We start from the raw sequence: 21,878 nt of genomic DNA, 5'->3' as shown, positions 1-21,878 counted from the left end.
TGTAGGACCTGTGAGAAGAAGAGAGTCCATGTGAATGACCAGCACAAGGACTGCATCTACTGTCTACATCCTAAACATATTGTTAAGGATTGTAGAATCTGCCAGACTTTCCCTGCTAAAACTATTAGAGTCAGGGAAGCAAGGCTTCTTTTGTGGTTGAAATCTTCCTCGGCTGAGGAGGATGACAAGGCCTCTATATCTAGCAAGAGAGCTAGATCTCATGACAGCTCTTCCAGCGAAGGAAGGAAGCATCATAAGGCTTCTCATGAAGTCTTTGACCAGTCACAGAGGTCTCCAAAAATCTCCTCTGGATCAAAGCTGTCTTTATCTTCTGAGGTTTCCAGTAGGCCTTCAACCACCAAAACCGTGAGTAAAACACAGGTTAAGACTGTTTCTCTGGTTTCCTATCATACGGTTTCTGTGACTTCTGCTGCTCCGATGTCTACTGCTGCAGTCTCCACTTCTGCCATCTCTTCGCCTATTGTGTCTTCTAAGATCTCCATTACAAAGAAGTCTGTGGTGGTGAACGATTCATCGACAAAGGATTCCTTTGCTAAGTCTCTGTCGACGAAAGCGTCGATGTCGAGCTCCCCGCCGACAGTTCCATCGTCGACGAAGGTAAAGTCCTCTTTGACGTCAAGTGCGTCTATGACGTCATTGACGATGATCCGGTCGACGACTTCTTCAGTGGTTCCGTCGACGAAGAGCCCGTCGACGATGACCCTGTCAACGAAGAGCCCGACGACGACGAGCCCGTCGACGAAGAGACCATTGACGTCGACCCCGTCAACGACGATCCCATCGACTTCGACCCCATCGACGGCAATACCGTTGACGACAATCCCGTCAACGGCAGTCCCATCGACGAAGAGTACATCGACAAAGATCATCCCGTCGACGACGAAGAGCCCGTTGATCAACGGCGAATCTTCCAGTATCTCAAACTACGCCTAACTCTTACACTCATTTTCAATTAAAGACTTACCACAGACAGGATTATACCAATGTATCTCCTCTGCTTCCATCTCATATCTTGGAAACTTTTGTTGAGGATGATGACTTTGATGAGGAAGATGATGAGGGACCGTTCGGCATAGCTCGCCACCCCTCTGAACTTCAAATAAAGTGTCAGGATGACGATGAGGAAGAGGATTACCAGGAGCACTACTACCAGGAGCACCTCTCTTCCCCATATCAAAGACCTCCCAGAAGGGTTTCTGACCAAGGAGAGACAAGTCATCTTCCTCCTACACTCATCCAGGACCTACAAGCCATGCTGGCGGATTACCGCCAAAGGTTTCCTCCAGTACCAACCGCTTCTGATTTGCCGCTTGTACCCCCTGAAGTGCCAGTCTCCCTGCCGCAAATGGAGGTTTCTAGCTCTCCACCACAACCTTCTGGAGCAGTACCACAAACGCACCATGATTCTTCTTCCTTGGACGAGGAAGGTGTCGAAGAAGGGGAATTACCCAACAATGCTGGCAATGTGGATCCGTGGGACGAATATATTATTCCCATGCCTTCACCACCTATTCCTCAACCGTCAGACTCTCCCCCTGAGGACATCGGCGGTATTTACGACCTGATGCAACGTGCTGCAACAAGATTTCAGTTACCAGTCACAATAGAACATACGGATTGCTTCCTGCATGATTTCAAGGAGGAATACAGGAAGGTGACAAGAGTGATCCCCATCATTGATTACATTTGGAATGAGGGGCTAAAAATAATGAAGATACCTGCCTCTATACCTGCGATCCTCCCGCGCATTGAGAAAAAGTACCGTGCTCCTCCGGACACTCCATCTTGTATGATTGGTCATCCTCAACCGGATTCAGTTATATCACAGGCTGCGCAACAAAGATCCAAAAACCCAGCTACTCCAATTTCAACACCGCCGGATAAGGAAGGAAGGAGGTTGGACCTCATAGGGAAAAAGTTGTCCACTAATACGCCAGCCTCCTTTAAAGCAGCAAATTCACTGGCCATTCTTGGCCGTTACGACCGCCAGATGTGGTCAGATCTGACAGAATTCTTGGACCTCATTCCGGAAGACCGTAAACAAGAGGCACGAAAAATTCTCTTGGAATGAGAGCGAGCCGCATCCACGATCATAGACTGCACTCTAGATATTGATAACACCAACTTTAGGCAACTTGCTGAAGCTGCAGTACTTAGATGCCAAGGATGGCTTAAAGCAACAACTTTTAGGCCAGAGGTACAAATAAAAATATTAGACATGGCCTATGACGGTGATTCCTTATTCGGAAAGCACATAGATGAAGCCCTTCTAGCCATAAAAACGGATACTGATACGGCAAAATCTTTGGCTGCTCTTCAATACAAGTGTGGATCTTTCCGACGGGCCAGAGGTCGTGGCTTTACATCGAGAGGAGGATATCAAAACCAGCAAAATAGACAATATCAAACACAACACAGACAGCCCAACGGCCAATCGACTTACAGACAATCTTCCTCAAGTCATTTCTCTCGCCAGGGTGGACGTAAGCAATCAAACAATCAGGAAACAATGAGTCCGGCAGGACACCGGTCTTCCATTCCTCTTTCCCTGTGGGCACAAAGATCTCATCCTTTTCTTTAACAGTGGCAACAGATCACTTCGGATCGATGGGTTCTCGACCTAGTCAACAACGGTCATACCCTGGAATTCGTCAAACCACCACCTACTACCCCACCCAAGGGTCCCACTCCCCCTCGTCTTCACTTACTTTTCAAATAAGCCTTAAAAATGCTCCACAAGAATGCTATAGAGAAGTTTCCATTATCTCAGAAGGGAACCGGGTTCTACTCTTGTTTCTTCCTCATAAAGAAAAAATCAGGGGAGTGGCGCCCTATTCTCGACCTTCGCAAGCTCAACAAGTTTCTGAAGAAACAGAGTTTTCAGATGGTGACGCTTGCCGAAGTTTTAAGCTGTCTAAACGAAGGGGATTTTATGGCTTCTCTGGATTTGGAGGACTCATACTTCCACATCCCAAACATCGCAAATACCTACGATTCACAGTGACTGGCATCCACTATCAGTTCGAGGTGCTCCCGTTCGGCCTGAAATCGGCACCAAGAATCTTCACGAAGTGCCTCGCACCAGTGGCAGCATCTCTGAGATCTCAAGGAATACAAGTGTTCCCTTATCTTGATGATTGGTTACTCAAGGGTCCTTCTCAGCAAGTAACCAAAGATGCTATATCAACATGCCTACATCTCTTTTCAAAGTTAGGACTCACTCTCAACGAAAGCAAGTCACAGTTACGTCCTCTTCAAATAATTACTTTTCTGGGAGCAATGCTAGACACCATACAGTGCAAAGCATTCTTGTCAAAAGATCGCCAACAACGTCTGCTAAAGTTGGTGATATCAATCTCAAAAATAAGGTCAGTTTCTGTCCGGACGTTCGCTTCTCTTCTGGGGATGTGCTCATCGGCGATAAACCTTGTACCATTGGCACGACTCAGTATGAGACCTCTGCAAGAGGAGTTGCATCTGAAATGGCAGCAAGCCGTAGGGTCATTCGACAACTCCATCAAGGTCACATCGCGCATGATAGACTCTCTACATTGGTTGTCTCAGACAGCGAACTTGACCCCGGGTCTCTCTTTCTTGCCAACTCCTCCAGAATTCGTTCTAACAACAGACGCCTCCATGGAGGGATGGGGAGGCCATCTTCAAGACTTACAGATTCAGGGAAGATGGTCCCAGAAGTACCGACAACATCACATCAACAGATTGGAACTGTGCGCCATCTTTCTCTCTCTGCAAGCATTCCTTCCGAGGATTGCGGGCTCCTTTGTGCTGGTACATACTGACAATACGACCAGCATGTATTACATCAACAAACAAGGGGGAACGAGGTCACAGTCTCTGTCGCAGGAAGCTCAGGAACTGTGGGAGTGGGTCACAGCCCACAGCCCACATTATAACCATAAGAGCAGAGCATATCAAGGGACTTCAAAGCACTTTAGCAGACACCCTGAGCAGATCTCTCTCGGGTTGTCACGAGTGGGAACTAGAACAGAAGTAAGTGGAGAAGGTCTTTCACGTTTGGGGAAAGCCAACATTAGATCTCTTTGCGACAAGAGAGAACAAGAAATGCCAATATTAGGCCAGCAGATTCCCTCAAAGGGGATCCAGAGGGAATGCCTTGTCCATGCGATGGTCAGGAATGTGTGCGTACGCTTTTCTCCCAATACCGTTGATTCCGAAAGTACTTCAAAAAATGAAGAGAGAGGGCTGCCGTCTCATCCTAATTGCACCCCGTTGGCCAAGGCAAAATTGGTTTCAGGAACTGCTTTTGCTATCCCAGGAGAATACTATCTGTCTAGTTCCAACGCTCACGATGTTGACAAGGGAGAAGAGTCAAATTCTTCATCCAGATCCACAGTTGCTGCGCTTGCACGCATGGCTCCTGATTTCATAGAGTTCAAAGATTTTCCACACATTCACGAAACATTACTGCCTGCAATCTGCATTGCAGGACGACACAGCTTGATGGACAAACCGTTCTTCAACATCTTTTTCACTAAGGTTAGAATTATGTATTCATTTATGCTGCATTGTATATGTATATATAATATGTTTACGAATTTCATTTGATGCTTATACTTGTATTTTAAATTTATTTCTCTTAAAATACGATTAATGTACATGCATTCTTTAATCTGAAACTGTATATTCCTTGTTAATGTTCTAAGCTTCCCGGATGTGTTTTGGGAGTATATAAACCCTGTCTCCCACCGTCCGCAAACAACACTATTTGGCTTACTGCTTGATATTCTAATTCAGGCTTGTGAATCTATGAAAGATACCCCAATACTCAATAAGAAAACAAGTTACTTACCTGTAACTACAGTTATCCAGTATTGGTATCTTTCATAGATTCACATGCACCCACCCTCCTCCCCGGCGAGACAGTTCTTTACTTGGGATCCCTGCTTCCCACTTGTGCTAAGAAAATCTGAGGAGAAATACCTCATTCCCCGTCGCCGAGGCGGGAGTCCCACAGTAAAAATACAAAAGCAGTGCCTTAGAAAAACAGTAGTATGCTAAAAGAAAAGTCATAGGCCTAAGACTTAGTAGCCCATCTACATCATTATATGAAAATAACTAAAAAATAGTTCCAACCAATCATCTACCAGCACCCTCTAGAACCTTCCCAGCTGAGACAGTTCTCCTCAGATTTTCTTAGCACAAGTGTGAAGCACTAGGGTGTCCGACCACGACCACGGAACATCATCTCCCCTTTAAGTGAGTCCTCACTGATATCCTGCTCAGGCCTGAGGCAAGCCATGTACAGGCGCTTCTGTTCACAGGATAGTTGCCTGCCGCCATCGATCCACTACTGTGGAACCCAGCCTTCCTCACCCAGCATCCCATCCTGGCGAGCTTGGTCCTCCAGTCCTCCACCTCCAAAGTCAACTCTGGTGCATTTCTTACCACACCACCAGATAGGGAATCCTAGAGGCTAGTCACCTCTCTAGTCAAACTGGTTCTGCACACATGTGCCTTCTTTCTACCAAAAAAGGTAACACCTTTCCACATTGGTTAAAGCATCACACTGCTGACCTTCTTCACTTCGTATCATCCTTCTTCACTCTGTCTCGCCTTTCTAAGAAGGAGGAGGGACTCCATTATCTGGACTCAAAAAGAGCGTTGTTGTGAGCATTGTTGTTCTACATCACTCTCACCAGAGAACACCTGATGGATGATCAACTCTTTATTTGGTTCGCCAGGGTGCAGAGAGTGAAAGCAGTGCAGAAGCAGACCATCTTGGAAAGACTTGTGCTCTGCATTAAGATATACTATGCACTGGCATGTGGCAGCCCCTTGAGGGCTTCCGAGCTCACTCCACCATCTCCAAAGCTGGAGCCACTGCTTTAACTTGCATAGTCCCTGTTCTGGACATCTTTCAGGCTGCTGCATGGGAATCTCTGCCCACGTTACAGAACACTACTGCCATGACAGTTAAGACAGTCGTTACACACACTGTGCCTGTTCAGTCCATTAGGACTTTTTGGTCTGAGCCTGTTTGCAGACCAACCACCGGGGAGGTATTGCATGGCTATCTATTCTAAGGTAAGGAATCTGTGACAAGAAGTCTGTATTAGATTAATAAGTTACTTACTTTCTGTCTAGCCAGTGATTCCTTACTGAACCTCCCAGCTTCTGCTAACTGTTTTTTTCTGTCTAGAGAGGTCCCTAAAGGGCCCTTCTCTTCTGCTCACCGGTCCATCAGTCTTTTGTCCTGGCTCTGTGCTTCTGTCATGGACAAGTCATTAAAAGAAACTGATGTCTGCGTGCTAGGGTGGTGCTTATATAGGCACCGTACGTGTCACTATCGATGCGAACACCGACCTAGAGCTTATCGACTGCACCTATTGGCGGGCACAGGTACTGCTCAAGATTTTCCGGAACCAGTCTGACGCCTGTAGAAAATTCTATGGTAAGGAATCTGTGGCTAGATAGTCTCTAACAGGTAAGGCGTTACTGAAGGTAAGTAACTTGTTGTTTTGCTCTCATTGCAGAATTAGTATTAAATTCTATGTCAGAAATGGAGACAAGGATTATGCTAGTCTTTCTCCTTTATTTTTCTCTGGGAGCCAAGATAATTCAACTTTAAACAAACAACATTTCTCAAGAACCCCAGGGAAAAATCAGAATGCTCCAACCAATGATAGTCCAGTACAGTCCATAAATTCTTACTTCTTTGTTCATGCCCCCTCTTTCTTCATCCAACATGCTCCTCTCCAAGTGGTTAGATTACTCCTGTTCGGCCGAGTCATTACCCAGGGAAACAAAACAGTGTCAAATAATGCACCAAATTTATGTTTGCACATGCAACAGCATTAGAACTAGTACCTCCTTCATGAGGAGGACATGAGTGGCTTGACATAGTTCAAATGCCCAAATGGGAAAACCCAAATTTCAACAGAAAACATATAGTAACCAAATTACTTACTGCCAATGATAAGCCTTAATTAAAGCCTTATGTCCCAAACAATGGGATGGTCTTCCCTTATCATTCTTGAGGGGATGGAATACACCTCATTCTCCGAATCCTTAATAGATTCTAAACTTTCTGTTATCATTGCTAGGAAATGTTTCATTCTATGTCAGGACTGGCTTACTGACCACCAATGTGATTGGTTTAAAATAATAGCTCATGAATATAGAGTCAGAGGACTAGTCTGCCGCAGTCAAAATATCTTCAAGCCGTGGCTCCTATGGCAGAATGTGCACCAAAAGTTTGGGTCTCGATTCCTGCTTCTTGCATCACCCAACGCACCCACCTGGTTGGGGAAGAAACTGCCTTGTGCGACTTACGAATAAATATTAACACCTGCTTTTTGCCACCAGGCAGAGTTCTGCTCTCCTAAGCCTTAATACGATTCATCACATGGTTTTGGGGACTCCCTGAAAGCTGGATAAGACACCACTCTAGAAAAACACTTCATCCGCCTGTAAATATTGGTCCTTCTAGGATAAAATTCCTATCTGCTACGTCTAACTCCCTGTTCGAGACTCTTCGGCATGATACAAGGCAGAGGATCATTGCTAATTTAGGCAACAGCTCCTTTCTTGACAAGTACTTGTCAAGTTGTCATCCTGTTCCCTTTTCTCTTCCACCCACATTCCTTACAGCTCCTCAATTAGCTTGGGATGAGGTTGCTGTTCTTCGTAAAATTAATGAAAATTTCATGATGAAGAAGAAAGTGGTAGTAATCAATAACACCACTTCACCATTATATCCCACGTTACAAGCAGGCTCCTGATATCAATTTGGGTGGAAACAAGTATTTTCAACCAAACTGGTATTACAAGACACACTGTGTAAAATATTGCCTCTCTGTACTGCGCACTAAAATGAAGTACACTATGTAGAGCGTGTGAGAAATCCCCAGAGGAAAACAGAGGCAAAAAGCAGATAATACTAACTCTCTTTTTGTGGTAGTGTGGGCGAACAGTTAGGCCTATCCGAGAACAGTGTAAAGCATTTGTTGTACTTACAGGGGCAATAAATGAGACACACACTCAATAGTAGATCCAAGAACAATTTTGTAAAAAAAAAAAAAAATGAAAAAATAAGAATCTTTATATATGTTTTGAGAAGCAAGACCTCAAATCGGAACAGTACTTTGTACAGTTTCAATACTAGAATAAATACTTTGTATACTTGTGGTAATCGAAATAAAGGCAAAAGGCAGTGCAATTCAAAGTATGAAGTACTTTTAGTATCAAGGCACTCGGCGGTTGATACCGTCAAACAGTTACCATCGCGGTCGGCTGGAAATCAATGGAAGTGTGTGGATTAGGAACACCGCCAACCCGGGGGTTCAAGGTCGCTAGTGGATGGGGTGCATTTGGATAGCAGGGGATCGCCGACACAGTTACCATTGCGGTTGCTTGAAGGAGGACTCCGCCAAGGAGTTTCAGATGACCACTGTCCTGTAGAAGGTCAGAGGTTGTCTTCATCGGAGGGATGAAGGTCTTTGGGGGCCCAAGACTTGGGTACAGCAGGCAGTGAGGTTGTACCTGGAGGAGGGGTACAGAAGGACGTGGGTGCTGGTTTCTGAATTCACCTGCCGCAGACAGGCTACAGGTATGTTGCAGAGCTGACTGTCATGGAGGCGGCAGTCGTGCCAACGTTTCTGCTTTATGCTGTTGACGCCATTGGAAGCAGGGTACAGGCTCTCAGGAACTGAGCTGTTTCCAGCATCGGTCTTTGTGCTGAGAGGATCCGAGTTGATGGAGGTGTGCTGGGATCGGTTCCACCTGACTGGTGAACAAACAGGCCAGGGATGCTACAACGTTTATTTCAGTGGTTAGTCGCATCAACACAGAGTGTGCCTGTCTCTAACAATGTCAGTTTATTTACCGGTGGATGCCAGGAACTTGAGCATCTAGCCCAAAGGGAGGTTCTTGGCAATTTGCTGAAGGTTGGAGGGCTCCGGTGTTGCTTGGAGGCCTCGCAGGTTTCAGGAGAGACAGCAGTTTGTAATGGTTGTCCTTAGCAGCGGCGGGGGTTTGTGCCAGTTTCTTCTGAGTCGGGTCTCAGTTCTTTGAACTGAAGTCAGGTTCTCTGAGAGCCACCTAATACGTAATTTAGTGGTGTTTTTAGGGGAGGCCAGGTAGTACACAATAGGCTACCTACCTGTAGGGTGCCTACACCCTCTTTATGCTCACCCCTTGTGGCGAGAGGGCATACCCTGACTTCTAATAGGCTGCTATCTCCATCCTCAAGATGACAGATAGTGTAAAGTGGGGTCTACCTCTTCCATCCCACCTGAGGGGTGGTAAAGGGTAAAGGTAGACCCCACTGCTGCTTTACCTAATTTTCCCACCAGTCTTACCGCCAAAAGTAGAGCAGGACTGGGAGGTCACAATCTGCTTCTAACAGCAGAGGGCAGGGGCAGGCTTCAAAACGGCATGTCCTTTGAAGTTCCTGCTTCTGCCAAGGCAGATCCTGCAGGGGGGAAGGTGAGACAGCCTCTGCCTAGAGCAGGCATTGTCTCTGGATCCGGAGAGCTCTGGCTCTCTACCCAGGGGTGCAGAAGCATGCCTGGTGATGGCAGTCTGGCTAAAACTAGACAGGGACACCACCAGTGATGAGTAGGTTTCAGGGAACCCTCTAGCAGGGTCTCCTGTGTGAATTTATTAATAAATCCAATACTGGCATCAGCAACGATTCATTAAGACAAGATGTTTGGTATCAAACATCTTAGAAATCAGTGAAGCCATCATGGAGCTAGGAAACTCGTGTTGATGACTATCCAGTCCATGTAAACTTAATGGCTTCCCAGTTCACTTACAATACCCAGAATGGACTGGATACCATAGGGGCCCACCGCTCATGTTGATAGGCTCTCACATAGGATATAGTGCACCCTGCCTTTGGGCTGAAGTCCTGCAGTAGGGGTAGCTTACTTATATTGTATGCAGTGTATTTGTGGCATGGCAGACAGAGCTGTCTGCCATGTCGACTCTTCGGTTTGTCCTCCACCTGGGCATGCAGCCTGCAAGAGCATCATTGCCTTGTCTGGGTAAGGGGTTCCTAGAGGACCTTCTTCTGCCCCCTTGCCCTGGGTACCAGGTGTACCATTTACTGGGGCTTACAGGGGAAACAAAAGTTATGCCAATCATGGTGCAGTTTTAGGGAAAGGAGATCTGGCCCTGGGAGCCTGGTTAGCGGGGACACAGTTCAAAATTACATCAGACATCAGGTAAAAAGTGGGGGGCTAACCATTTCAAAAGAGGCATTTTCCTACATACTGTAATATAGTACAGCATACGGTTTTATCACGCACTTTAGGAACGAATCCAAGGGGTCATACCTAGTGCTATTTGTCCACGTAAAATAGGCCTGGAATTGAGCCAGATCATAGGATTGTAGCTAAATTATTGGGATGGTCTCCTTTTAAGGCTTCCAAAGCTGTAATCTAGTCTTCTTCAGATGGTCCAGTATACAACAGCGCTGTTACTTTGCCAATCTGAGTGATGTTCACCTCTGGCCTAGCACCTACACTGGCTTCCAATTGTAGCACAAGCAAAAATCAATGTAGTGTGCATAGATTGCACCTTACTAACTATAGAAATGACTTACTGTATATAGATATACCTTACTAACTGTGAAAAGATTACTGTATTTACAAATTGTAATCTGATTCCATACACATCTATGAGAACTCTGCATGTTTACCCAGAAAAACAAGTCTTCCTGAATTTAGAAAGCAGGCTTGGAGGCAATATGTCTTTTCAGTAGTGGATCCAAAATTCTAGAACTCAATCCCTTTTGAGCCTTGTCAAATTTGAAAAAAGTTATTGCAATGATTATTTTAAATTAAGGCCTTATTAAGCATTGATATGTGCCTTAGTAGTAGTTAAGCAGCACCAAAAAGTATTCAATACTTGATGTGGTTTATGCACAGTACATCATACATAGGCTTTCCTGTTTTCAGTTTCTATTTTTGGTAAATTCTGGTGAGGTTTTTTCAGTGTTTTCAAGTGATTTCAATACCTTAAAAATACAGTGGTTATCAGTGGTTACACATTTTCGCACCATTAAAAATGACAGAAACAGTGTTTTTCTGTTGTTTATGGAACATCTGCTTTTATTATTGCTTGCTTTCTGTACTGATAGCGCATGGTATATAGGCAGTACAAGTATAGTATATATGAGGTCCAAATAGATTTTTGCAAATTGAACTTATTGTAGTACACCATACAATACTTCTTCAATGAGTCTTTGGTCATGTGCGCTCGCTCTTTCCTTCTCATGTAAACTTCTGTGAAAAGGCCCTCTCAACATTGGCACTTGAAGTGGGCAATGCCATAACAGCCAGTACACAATTCATTAACTCTGGCCACTGACATAGCTTTCCATGCCAATACTGGTTCACTTGAAGATTGTGATTCTCGGGGCAAGTTATGCAACATTTGCGCTCATCTGGATGCTTATGCCCTCAGAGTTATTGAAGCGGTCAAAAATGAAGCAGCACTTTTGAAACTACAGAGGAAATTTTCCTTACAGAGTACCACAGTGAGGTTTCATTGACTTCACATGTCATGGTTGGCGAAGGGACATTTATATCCTTCATTGCAAGCCATTTCTCATTCATTGTAAAATAAAAGTTCCTCAATTGCTCTTCAGCATCGCTTTGCTTACCAAGTGGCAAGCACACCAACATGGGAGGTTGCAGTGCCAAAGTCACTAAAGGTTTCCCCCAGCGTACTCTTAAGGAGATGTTTCACAACTACACCAAAATATGCTGAACACTTGGCAGACAAGGGCGTTTTCAGACTCAAGTTATTTTATTATGTCCACTACAGCAGTTATGTTTTCCTGTAAAAATATAACAATGCAGTAGAGTGTTCTTTTTTTTCACATCACTATCAATATGTGACCAAAGATCCTCACATTTCTTGCCTTTGGCATCATCACTCAGCAACAATTCTGTAAACAATTACCACATGGATAATATAGCATTCATTGCCCCTTGGACTGAGAACCATCAACTAAGGGACACAGTTGGGATGACTCTTTCTTTGATGCATCACAAAGCATGAAATGATCAATATTTGCGTTTTAGTTCCTCTGCATAAGAAAATAGTGCACCAGAACGGACTAAGAAGTCAATAGCATTCCTCATTAACTCTGAATATTGTAAAGATGCTTTCAGCATACAATCTAGCAAGTGTCATTGATCTCTTACAGGGAAGCACTTCAGCTCAGGTATCAATTTTAACAGGTTATCACACAAATTGTTCATATACGTAGCTGAATCACTGAAAATACAAACAATATAACTCCAATATTTGTTGAACCTGGAAAGAACTTTTTTGTAGAGCATTCCAAGTGACACTGCATTCTATGTTTTCCAAAAGTCTGGTGTCATGTTTGAAGCACTATCCCAAATGCTTGGTGATAGCGCTCTTTTCACATATACTTGTCACTATACCTTGCATTGCATATTTAAAGCCTGAGGTGTTTGCAATTCGCCTACTATCAATACTGACTCACAAGAAATTGGGGTCTGATGAATTAACGGTTTTTACCCATTCTCTGTGGGTAAATGTGATGACACTTATTAGGAAAAATTCTTATGAAACCAGCCATTTCACTATCAGGGAAAGAGTCGAACGTAGTTAAAATATCAAATATGATTTTGATATTTCCTAATTCTGTACAGTTTATAAGATAATTAAACAAGAACTAACACATGCTTCTAAACCCTGCATCTTTATACCAAAGACAACAAAACTGAGAAAAACAAAAGATAGAAGAAACAATATTTTAGTGGTATCCCTAAACAACAAAACTCAAGCAGAATAATGTTAGCCCAGACTTTCTTACTGCTAGCTTGTATAGCAAAGTTACATTTTATTGGCCCCTTCTGGAAGAAAAAAAATTACTCTTTTCACTCTCTTTTTTCCTATCTTCCTGGCATTTAGTTTGTGGTTTTGCAGGTGTTTTTCAGTGTTTATATGTTTTCACTGGTGAGGGCTATTTCTCTTTCTATGGTTTTGTCAGTTATTATAAGTTTAAACCTAAAACCGGACAGCCTAATCATACCTTATCGGGGTCCATATGTTGGTGGTACCATGAAGTGTTGTTGACCTTTCATTGGTTCTTTATCTTAAATTCCATATCCCCATTTTGTCCCAGTAAATCCTGTAATGCCTCAGTGCTCTGGACTTATGAAAAGACTATCATTGTAAACCAATGTGGTTTTATTGGACTTGCAATATAGCATAACCTTTATTTTGTCACTAAAATCTGGTTCTGTTGGTTAAACATCAGATTATCCTGGGTCCCCAGTAAACTCCTACACAACATTGGTTCTTTACTTTAAACATTCCAGGCTGTAATGTTGCTTCCGGAACCCAAAGTTACAGAATGAGTTAGTCAGTCAATTTACTTTATTCAGCGCATTTATGGCCATACAAGATACATAAACAAGACATACATAAAATACATGATAGTTTCGTGAACTAATCAGCTTTAAAAGCAAACATAATATACATTGAAATTTCATGCACAGGTCAGCGTTAAAAGACTTAGTTTGACTTCGTCTGACGGTCCCCTTCCAGTCGATAGTAGTAGAAATTGAGCTAACCATACATTGATTTCCCACATATTACCTCTTTTTTAGAAAAGAGCAAACGCCACAGCAGATGTCATGGCAATTTAAAAACTGAAGATAAATCCGAGCATACCTGAATTTCCTAAGCCTCAAGGATTTTAAAGTTGGCTTGATAAATAGTTGTGCAAAAAGTTTACAAAATTTACGAAAAACATAAAATGTCTCAAACTCTGCTCTAAGAGACCATCACAGGTACACGCTTAGGTTAACACCCCTAAAACGCCATTGGAACCCGGAAAGCTCAATAACGCCACAATTTGAATACAATATAGGCTTCATAGGTACAAAGAACACAAGATGATCTTTAGCAGAGCCTTTACATTTTCAGACTGCAGTCTTTGCAAATGACAAAACTCTAAAAAAATGAAGCTTCACCAGTAACTTGTCTAATTTTTATGAAGTGCAAGGTACGTCAAGAAAGGCAGGTTCGGTTCAAAGCTGTAAAACTCGTATGGACATATGCTAACCAGGGGATTGAGATACAGTTGTCCAGTTTAAGTCAATCTGAAATGATGTGTCTGTTTACACTCGCCTTAGTATGGACCCAAATAAGGACCGAAGGTAAAAAAGGGTCATCTTTGCCTTATCAGATAGATACTGCAGATTGAGCTCAGAATAAATAATAAAATGGGAGCTAGAGAGAGAAAGGTGCAGATGTGATTTTCCTCAATTTGTAGAGTCTCAGGGTTATAGTGTCCCCAAATCCCCACTCCGTGTAGGGCTGCCATGGTACACTGAGTTATTGCTATAAAGTTTTGCATTGTGACCATCAATAAAGACAACTCTTCATTAAAGCAAGAGACAGCCTACCTCTCCCAACCCCCTATCATGTACTCTATGTATGTAGGTGGATGGTCTGTCCCTCCTTGCTGCTGTAGTGAGACACTGGATAATAGAGGGATCTGGCAGCCCCCACGTCTACGTCTCTACCAACTTCCACAGCCTGGTGCAGCTCAAGCTTCTGCCTGATTCACCTCTGGTGCAGTATCTGGTAAGCTCCTGGATGATTCTATCAAATCCATTCAGTTCTAAGATTACTCTATTCTGATGAGATGGTACTAGAGGTGGGTGCCTTGTAAGTGCTGGCTATGCTTCTGCAAGTCTGGGAGCAGCCCAAGATCTGCCTGCTTGAGAACCCAGCTTTTTCCTGGCACCTGCCATTTCTCTGTACAACTAAGTGATGCATGTTGTTGACTTTGGAGGTATCTTTACTGTAGAGGTATTGCCTTTATCAATTTGTTTTCTTTTTTTTACGAACATGATCTGTTGCATTTCTCATTTTGTGTCCCTGGCCCGATGATCTATTTTCTTATGTTTTTAGACAGGTGGTTTAAAACATAAACATTTCTTAAGAACATTGTTCTGTTTTACATCCCCTGTCTATGTTTGAAATTGTAAGCACTTTCACGTAAGTTAGAAAGAGAACATAATTTTTCTGTGTTTGTGTAATTCACTTCCTTCCATGCCACAGGGGATAGTGCCAGACCATTTCCAGTGATACCCCATTTTAAGACCTAAAAAGACTTCTTCCATGCCATGGTCTTTTGGCAGAGAGCTTCCTTTGAAAATAAAAATCTGCATTACATTCTGAGTATTCTCCAGTCAGTCTCTTTTTTACTCCAAACTAAACAATTGAAAAGGTAGCACGCAATGTAGCATAAATGTCACTCAGTTAAAGAATTAACAAAAAGTTCCATGTGTTGCAATGTCTATGTATAACCAAAAATTCGGTTCAAGTAAATCCAGTTTCTCAAAAGTCTTGTACAAGTGTTCAAATCCAACTTTATTGAATTTTTTCTGTCAAACAAATTGCAATCAGCCTAGCCAATGTGTTTCGTCACTTAGGACTTTTACAGGCTGTAAGTTAAAAACTTACATCAACAATATGTAGTATATGTGTGTGTGTGTGTGTATATATACACCATACTATATATCAAACATATACGCAATATTTTTACTTATCACATAATCCTAAAAGACAAAGACCAGACTCCCTGCTTATATACAACCTAAAAACTCACAATACTAATTAGTTTAATCAATTAAAGTGTTTTGGCACCTGTGTGGCCTGATCCATTCTAAATAACTAGGTCTCCTGTTACCCAATACTTATAACTGAACTTCTCTCCCTTAGGTCAATATTATACAAAAATCACTCACTTGGATAATCAAAGAGTCACTTATCACCATGTTGTCTATTGTGTTATCCCATGCCAAGTGTCCTCATAGAGTCAAAGCTTAATGTTTGGTGGGATAGTACCCCCTATTTCATCTAAAAATAAGAAAAGTTTGTGTTTGAATAAAGAGCATTCTGTGTATATATGAAAAACTCTTATCTAGAGCACTCAGGTCACACTCCTCTTCATGTAACACAAACATACCAATGTCATGTATAATACATAAATGCTATCCTGACCTAAAAAGATCAGCAAGCAAGACTTCAATAACATATTATGTGGCTGTACGGCTAGGACAGTTGACCTCGAAGCTGGGGAACGGGGTTTCGAGTCTCAACAAGAATGGTCACCGTCCTGTGATTCTGAGCTGATCACGTAATCTCCCCGTGCCTAACAAAAAAATATTGAATGTGTCCATCTGCAACGCAACTGGATGCTCATGTAAAGCGCTCTGATACCTTTGGGTCTAGTTTGCACTATTTAACCACCCCCTAAATAAATAAATTAATAATTAAATAAATATTAGTGCCAGTCAATCAATCAATCAATCAGCAAATTTGTAAAGCGCGCTACTCACCCGCTAGGGTCTCAAGGCGCTGGGGGGAGGGGGAGTCGCTATTGCTCGAACAGCCAGGTCTTGAGTTGTTTCCTGAATGAGAGATGGTCCTGGGTCAGCTGTAGGTGGGTGGGGAGGGATTTCCATGTCTTGGCTGCCAGGTAGGAGAAGGATCTTCCTCCGGCGGTAGTTCTGCGAATTCGTGTGACGGTGGCGAGGGCGAGGCTGGCGGATCGGAGCTGGCGGGTGGGTGTGTAGAATGCGAGGCGGCTGTTGAGGTATTTGGGGCCCATGTCGTGGAGAGCCTTGTGTGCGTGGGTGAGGAGTCTGAACGAATCCTCTTGCTGACGGGGAGCCAGTGCAGGTCTCTCAGATGGGCAGAGATATGGCAGTGAGGGGGGATGTCCAGGATGAGTCGGGCAGAAGCGTTCTGTATGCGCTGGAGTCTTTTCTGGAGTTTGGCTGTGGTTCCAGCGTAGAGGGTGTAGTAGAGTAGGGTCTGCAATCCTATGGTCACCCCAGATCTTTGCTTTTTGCTTCACTGGTTTACGACTTTCCCTGGCTGTGGGCCTGCTAATCAGACCCACAGCCTAGCTGTTCTCTCTCTAAATTGACACACATGTACTTTAGGTACATTTACCAATTGGTATTGGGACACCTTATCAGCCCCTGTACAGTGTACCTTTGGTACCCAGGGCATAGGTGTTCCCAAGGCCTACCAGGGGCTGCAGCATGTATTATGCCACCCCAGGCTGGCCATCTAAACAGACACAACTGGCTGTTAAGACAGCTGGGGCAAGGTGGTGTAATCACCCTTTGCTGTAGATATAGTATACCTATATCTAACCCCAAAATGGACACATATACTCCTATCAGTCACTCCTATGGCTGGCCTTATCAATCCTGAAGGCAGAGTGCTTGGAATTATGTGAGATGGTGCTCTAGCATGAGCTGAGCCTGTCTGCAGCTTGCGGAACCATGTCCTTATAGCTGTTCCATGATAACGCTATACCATATACTCTTAAGTGCATTATAATCCTCGCGGTTATTGGCGACGGGGGTAGCATTCCACCCTTCTAGAGGGCTAAGACATGTATGTAACTGTGAACCCCGGTTAAAGTTAAACAGAGCCTCAGCATCACAAAATAGATGCTGCCACCACAGAAACAAGTCTGACCTCCTGCTGCTGGGAGTCCTTCCAGTGAGGGAGGCCTGGACAAAGGGTTTCCTGCCTTGGCAGGTGCTAGCACCACCCCAGACAGGATTTTGTGTATTGAGGTAGGGAGGGCTGAAAGGAATGAGACAGGCCTGGGGCACACAAGGTGTCTCTGTGCATACCCCGGTTCAAACCATTTGCTGGGGCACTCCAGCCCCAGCTCTGGCGCGAAACCGGACAAAGGATAGGGGGTGTAACCACCCCCCTTCCTGGTCCCACCCATGGGAGGGACCTAGTCTCTAGTACAGCCCCCTTTAGCAGTATAAAGGTAGGAGCTGGTCCCATTCCAAATTAGATTATCATGAACAACTTTACAAGAAGAAACTCTGGACTTCGACGTTCTGCTCCCCAGAAGACTGAAGAATCTCCTTTGTGGGCAAGGAGTGTCCACCCTGCAACTGCAGGCACCATCAAGCGTCCTAGCGGTTCACTTTGTCGTCCTTCCTGCCGGAACCAGACTTCAGAGCTCAACGAGACCCGGACTCCCAGACCTCTCCGACCTCTACCCACATCTGCAGCACAGCTGAGACCCGTGGGTGCGACGAGACACGTGGGACCGGCCATCTTGGAGAAACTGCACTTCGCTTCCAGCACGACTTCAGAGACATCCTCGAGTAAGTGCTTTGGGGATTGAGAAGCCCCAGCCCCGAGCAGCTCCTGCAAAGAAGACCAGCCCTCCAGCATCCACGAGATCTGCGTGAGGCCCTTTTGCTTGATTGCTGCTCGACGCGTTGTCTGGTCACTGGTTGCCTCCTAGACGACGATCCTTGAGATCTTCACTGCTGGTCTGGTTGCTCCAGACTGGCCCTTGCTTCCTTCCAACAGAGAAGTACCCCGGACCCTCCTGGTCCGCACCAGACGCCGTTTCCACTCACCGCGTGGGTTGCCTTTGCCAAGGCCTGTTGCCTCCAAATCCGGATCCGACACCGCCGACAGCGAGAGCCTACGTGGGGCAGCTCGTGCCTCCATCCTGGTCGTCAAAGACACCTCCTGGTCCACATGGCTGCAGAGATAAGCGTCCACTCTTCACCTGATCGCGACAACAGCACCTGGTTCCCTCCTGGTTCCACACTGGTCACTGGCTAGTGACTTTGAACACTGTCCCCTCTGCTTTAAGATCCACCCGTGGATCGCACCGGACATCTTCCACTTGGTCGCCTGCAGCATCTTTCTTCAAGGCTCCATAGACTTCGACGCGGAAACCCGACACACTTTGACACCTATGCACCCGCAGCCCGTGGGTGAGGTAACAAGAGCATTGCGGTGCTCAAGGGTAGATTAACTCTCCTAGTGTCCAGATTTCCAGTCGTTTTAGTCCTAGATAGTAAAGACTGTCCGTACTTACCTTTTTCGTAAACTGTACTGTCCATTGACTTTGTTCCGCATCTCGCGTGTGAGTTCACACTCTGCACACGCGTCCCGTGGGCCTCCTATTACTTACCTGAGGTTAGGATAGTGTAGTCCCAGCGAACCTACAGCCTCTGGACAGCGCCATTCCTTCTACCGATTTCCTTATACCATTTACTTAGTATATGGTTTGTCGTGCCCCTAGGGCACCATTGTAATTTTGTGCAACTTATCGTATTTTTCCTAAGAGATTGTCATGTGCTTAGCCCTCTGACCTCATAAAGAGTTCAGAGGTGTTTGTTATTAATAAATATATTGTTTATTTTCATAACAACCTGTGTGGTGTCCTTTCATCTGGTATTCAAGGGGTTATATGTGGTAAAACAGCTGGCTTCACATGCCAAAAGAGTTTAGCCTAAGACAGCTTTGTCCATGCTATCATTAGGATAGCTGGTCTATAAGGTTGACTTACAACCAATCACCATAAGGGTTATTTGGACTGATACAAGGTGATCACTAGAACTAGTGAGCATCATATATCAGGCCAACTTCTTACAGACACCTTCTAATAGAAAACATACAGTTGTACCCCTGGATGCGCTAAAATACCAGGAATACTTAAGTAACTGTGGTGGAAAATGACTTCTTGTCACTGGCTCCCTCATAGATTCACCTGACTTATTTCTTGTAATGGGTAAGGCTAAGCATCGTTAGTATTTCACTCTGATTTCTTTGCTCGTTTTAGATATTTTTGCCACTTAGTAGCCCGCTCTTTTCTGGAATTGCGACAGTAGAGAAAGGCCAACCGAACTGGGAATATCACCATTGTAGGTTCTCCTATACAACATCCTATCAAAGCCCATCCTGAAAGCATCCCTTCAAGGTCCATCATGGAATCTAGCTTTTCTATTAGACATTAGTGTTCAGTATATGTGTGCACTTCTATGTAAACATTGACTATTGAGGATTCTCAAATCCTCAGCCTGAGGGCGGCTGAATGTTTTAAGCAAGTGAATTTCTATAAGTGATGTTGGAGAACCGTAGTTACAGGTAAACATGTATTTGTTCTTACTCTTGTGTTGTAGCTGATTTGGACAGAATTTCGAGAGTATGTGCACATAGATCTCATGTTAGTCTTCTCACACTGTCATGCCTCACTCCCTATTGTGCATTTGCTTTTGTGCCTATCCATCTGCCCTAAGACCCTTGAGACCTGCCAAGATGGCGAAGAGCTTGTCTTCTTCTATCAGCTGAAGGAGGGGGTGTCCACTGTCAGTCACGCTGCCAACATCGCTGCCCTTGCGGGGATGCCTGCCAAGGTGATCAAGAGAGGAGTGGAGGTAAAGGCCAACATTCACTGCACTTTATTGATCATATATTGCTGGAGATTTATTAACAATATCCTTGATGTCTCCCTGAACTGAACTTGAACTGAACTTGATGTCTCCCTTCAAGTCTGATATTTCTGAACTGTACTCCCCTAAAATAACTTCGTAAGGCATCTACTCAATTCTCACAGTTTTCCACAGCCATGTGAAGTGGAACCATTATTGCACTATCTGCAGTTACATAGTGAAGGACATCAAACAGACCAATGTAGGATGGATGTAGCGAATTGTTTAGGGGATGGCTTGTGTCTGTCCAAGAATGCCCAATGCAGCAGGTAAAGATTGGCTTATGGTTAGCAGTAGGATTATTTTTTGATGGATACTTCTACAGACAGTTTCCTCCTCTTTGAATATTCCAGGTGCCAGTCTGGATCCAGAAACGTCTCACACAGGTCTCTAAAGCTGGTAGCGGGTACTGGCTCCATATCTTCATTGCAGGTGGCATCCCAGTGACGTGACCCCAGCTATATGACACCTCGACATGTTGATGTCAGTTCTGTTTTTTCCCCCCTGCCGATGCGAGTCCAGAGCTTCTCTCCTCAGGTTTGAGGTGAACAAAATGTGCTATCCCAATTGTTTTTGGTGCAGTCCAAAGGATATGACACAATTAAAGAAGTCATAGTTTAAGCCCTTCTGCAGGTCTGATGGGCAAATGTCCATCACCAACCCGCAGTGTGATGACTTGTGTCTCGGCTCAAGACTCAACTTGTTGTTATGGGACCTCTACCTCTGCAGGAACTACAAGTCCATCAAAGAGTGAAGACCAAGCTTCTCATGGCCCGCAGCTGGGATAGCGGTTGGGGTTGTAGACGGTTGAGATCTAGGTCAAAAACAAGAACAACACCCAGGTCCCATTCTCCCACTTTTCCATCTTCTAAGTCTTCAAGGAAAAAGAGGAGTTGCCACAAAAAAATATATATTCCTTTTCTTCCAGGAGGTCAAAATCCAACTGTAAGTCAGCTCCTGCGGCCTCTCCCCTCGCTCCCTCCTTCCTGGAGCCGGAGTTAGTGGCATTGTCCCTTGATACTTTGCCAGCTTGACCAGTCCCAGCATTGATGCAGCCTCCTTCAGTACCAAAGTGTAGGAAGGTAGATCCCTGACTATGGTTGCCCCCAACTTTTTGCCTGGTGTTTTGCTGGTTTTCTGACTTAGTTGACCTGGGGCCCTGCTATTCAGGACCCCAGGCCTACTGCTCTCTCTGTAAAATGGATTCCATGTACCTTAGGTACATATCTAATTGGATACTGAGTCACCTTATCAGTCCCTGTACAGAGTACCTTAGGTGCCCAGGGCATAGGTGTACCCAGGGCCTACCAGGGGCTGAAGCATGTATTATGCCACCCCTGGCTGGACATCCAAAACTGACACAACTGGCTGCTTGACAGCTGGGGCAAGGTGGTGTAATCACCCCTTGCTTTAGATATAGTATACCTATATCTAACCCTAAAATGGACACACAGATATCCTATCAGTCACTCCTATGGCAGGCCTTAACAATCCTGAAGGCAGAGTGCTTGGGATCGTGTGAGATGGTGCTCTGGC

The 21,878-nt window shown here is 44.5% G+C and overlaps 1 protein-coding gene across 7 annotated transcripts in view; it reads left to right on the top strand.

Moving 5' to 3' along the window:
* The window catches only part of MSH5 (mutS homolog 5), a 1,532,005-nt gene that overhangs the window by 1,379,628 nt on the left and 130,499 nt on the right, over positions 1-21,878 (top strand). For 3 of the 7 annotated variants that reach the window (XM_078646030.1, XM_078646029.1, XM_078646031.1), the window contains 2 exons: positions 14,500-14,643; positions 20,151-20,288. The exons of 1 other annotated variant lie outside the window; for it this stretch is intronic. In XM_078646030.1, coding sequence (XP_078502156.1) covers positions 14,500-14,643; positions 20,151-20,288 — 282 coding nt within the window. The remainder of the gene's footprint in view (positions 1-14,499; positions 14,644-20,150; positions 20,289-21,878) is intronic. 3 more of the 7 variants (XM_078646032.1, XM_078646033.1, XM_078646034.1) reach the window with 2 other exon arrangements.

The sequence above is a fragment of the Lissotriton helveticus genome, chromosome 5_1, assembly GCF_964261635.1.
Source record: "Lissotriton helveticus chromosome 5_1, aLisHel1.1, whole genome shotgun sequence".
Classification (NCBI taxonomy): Eukaryota; Metazoa; Chordata; class Amphibia; order Caudata; family Salamandridae; genus Lissotriton; species Lissotriton helveticus.
Note: the sequence above shows the minus strand (reverse complement) of the source record. Positions and strands in the feature narration are given on the sequence as shown.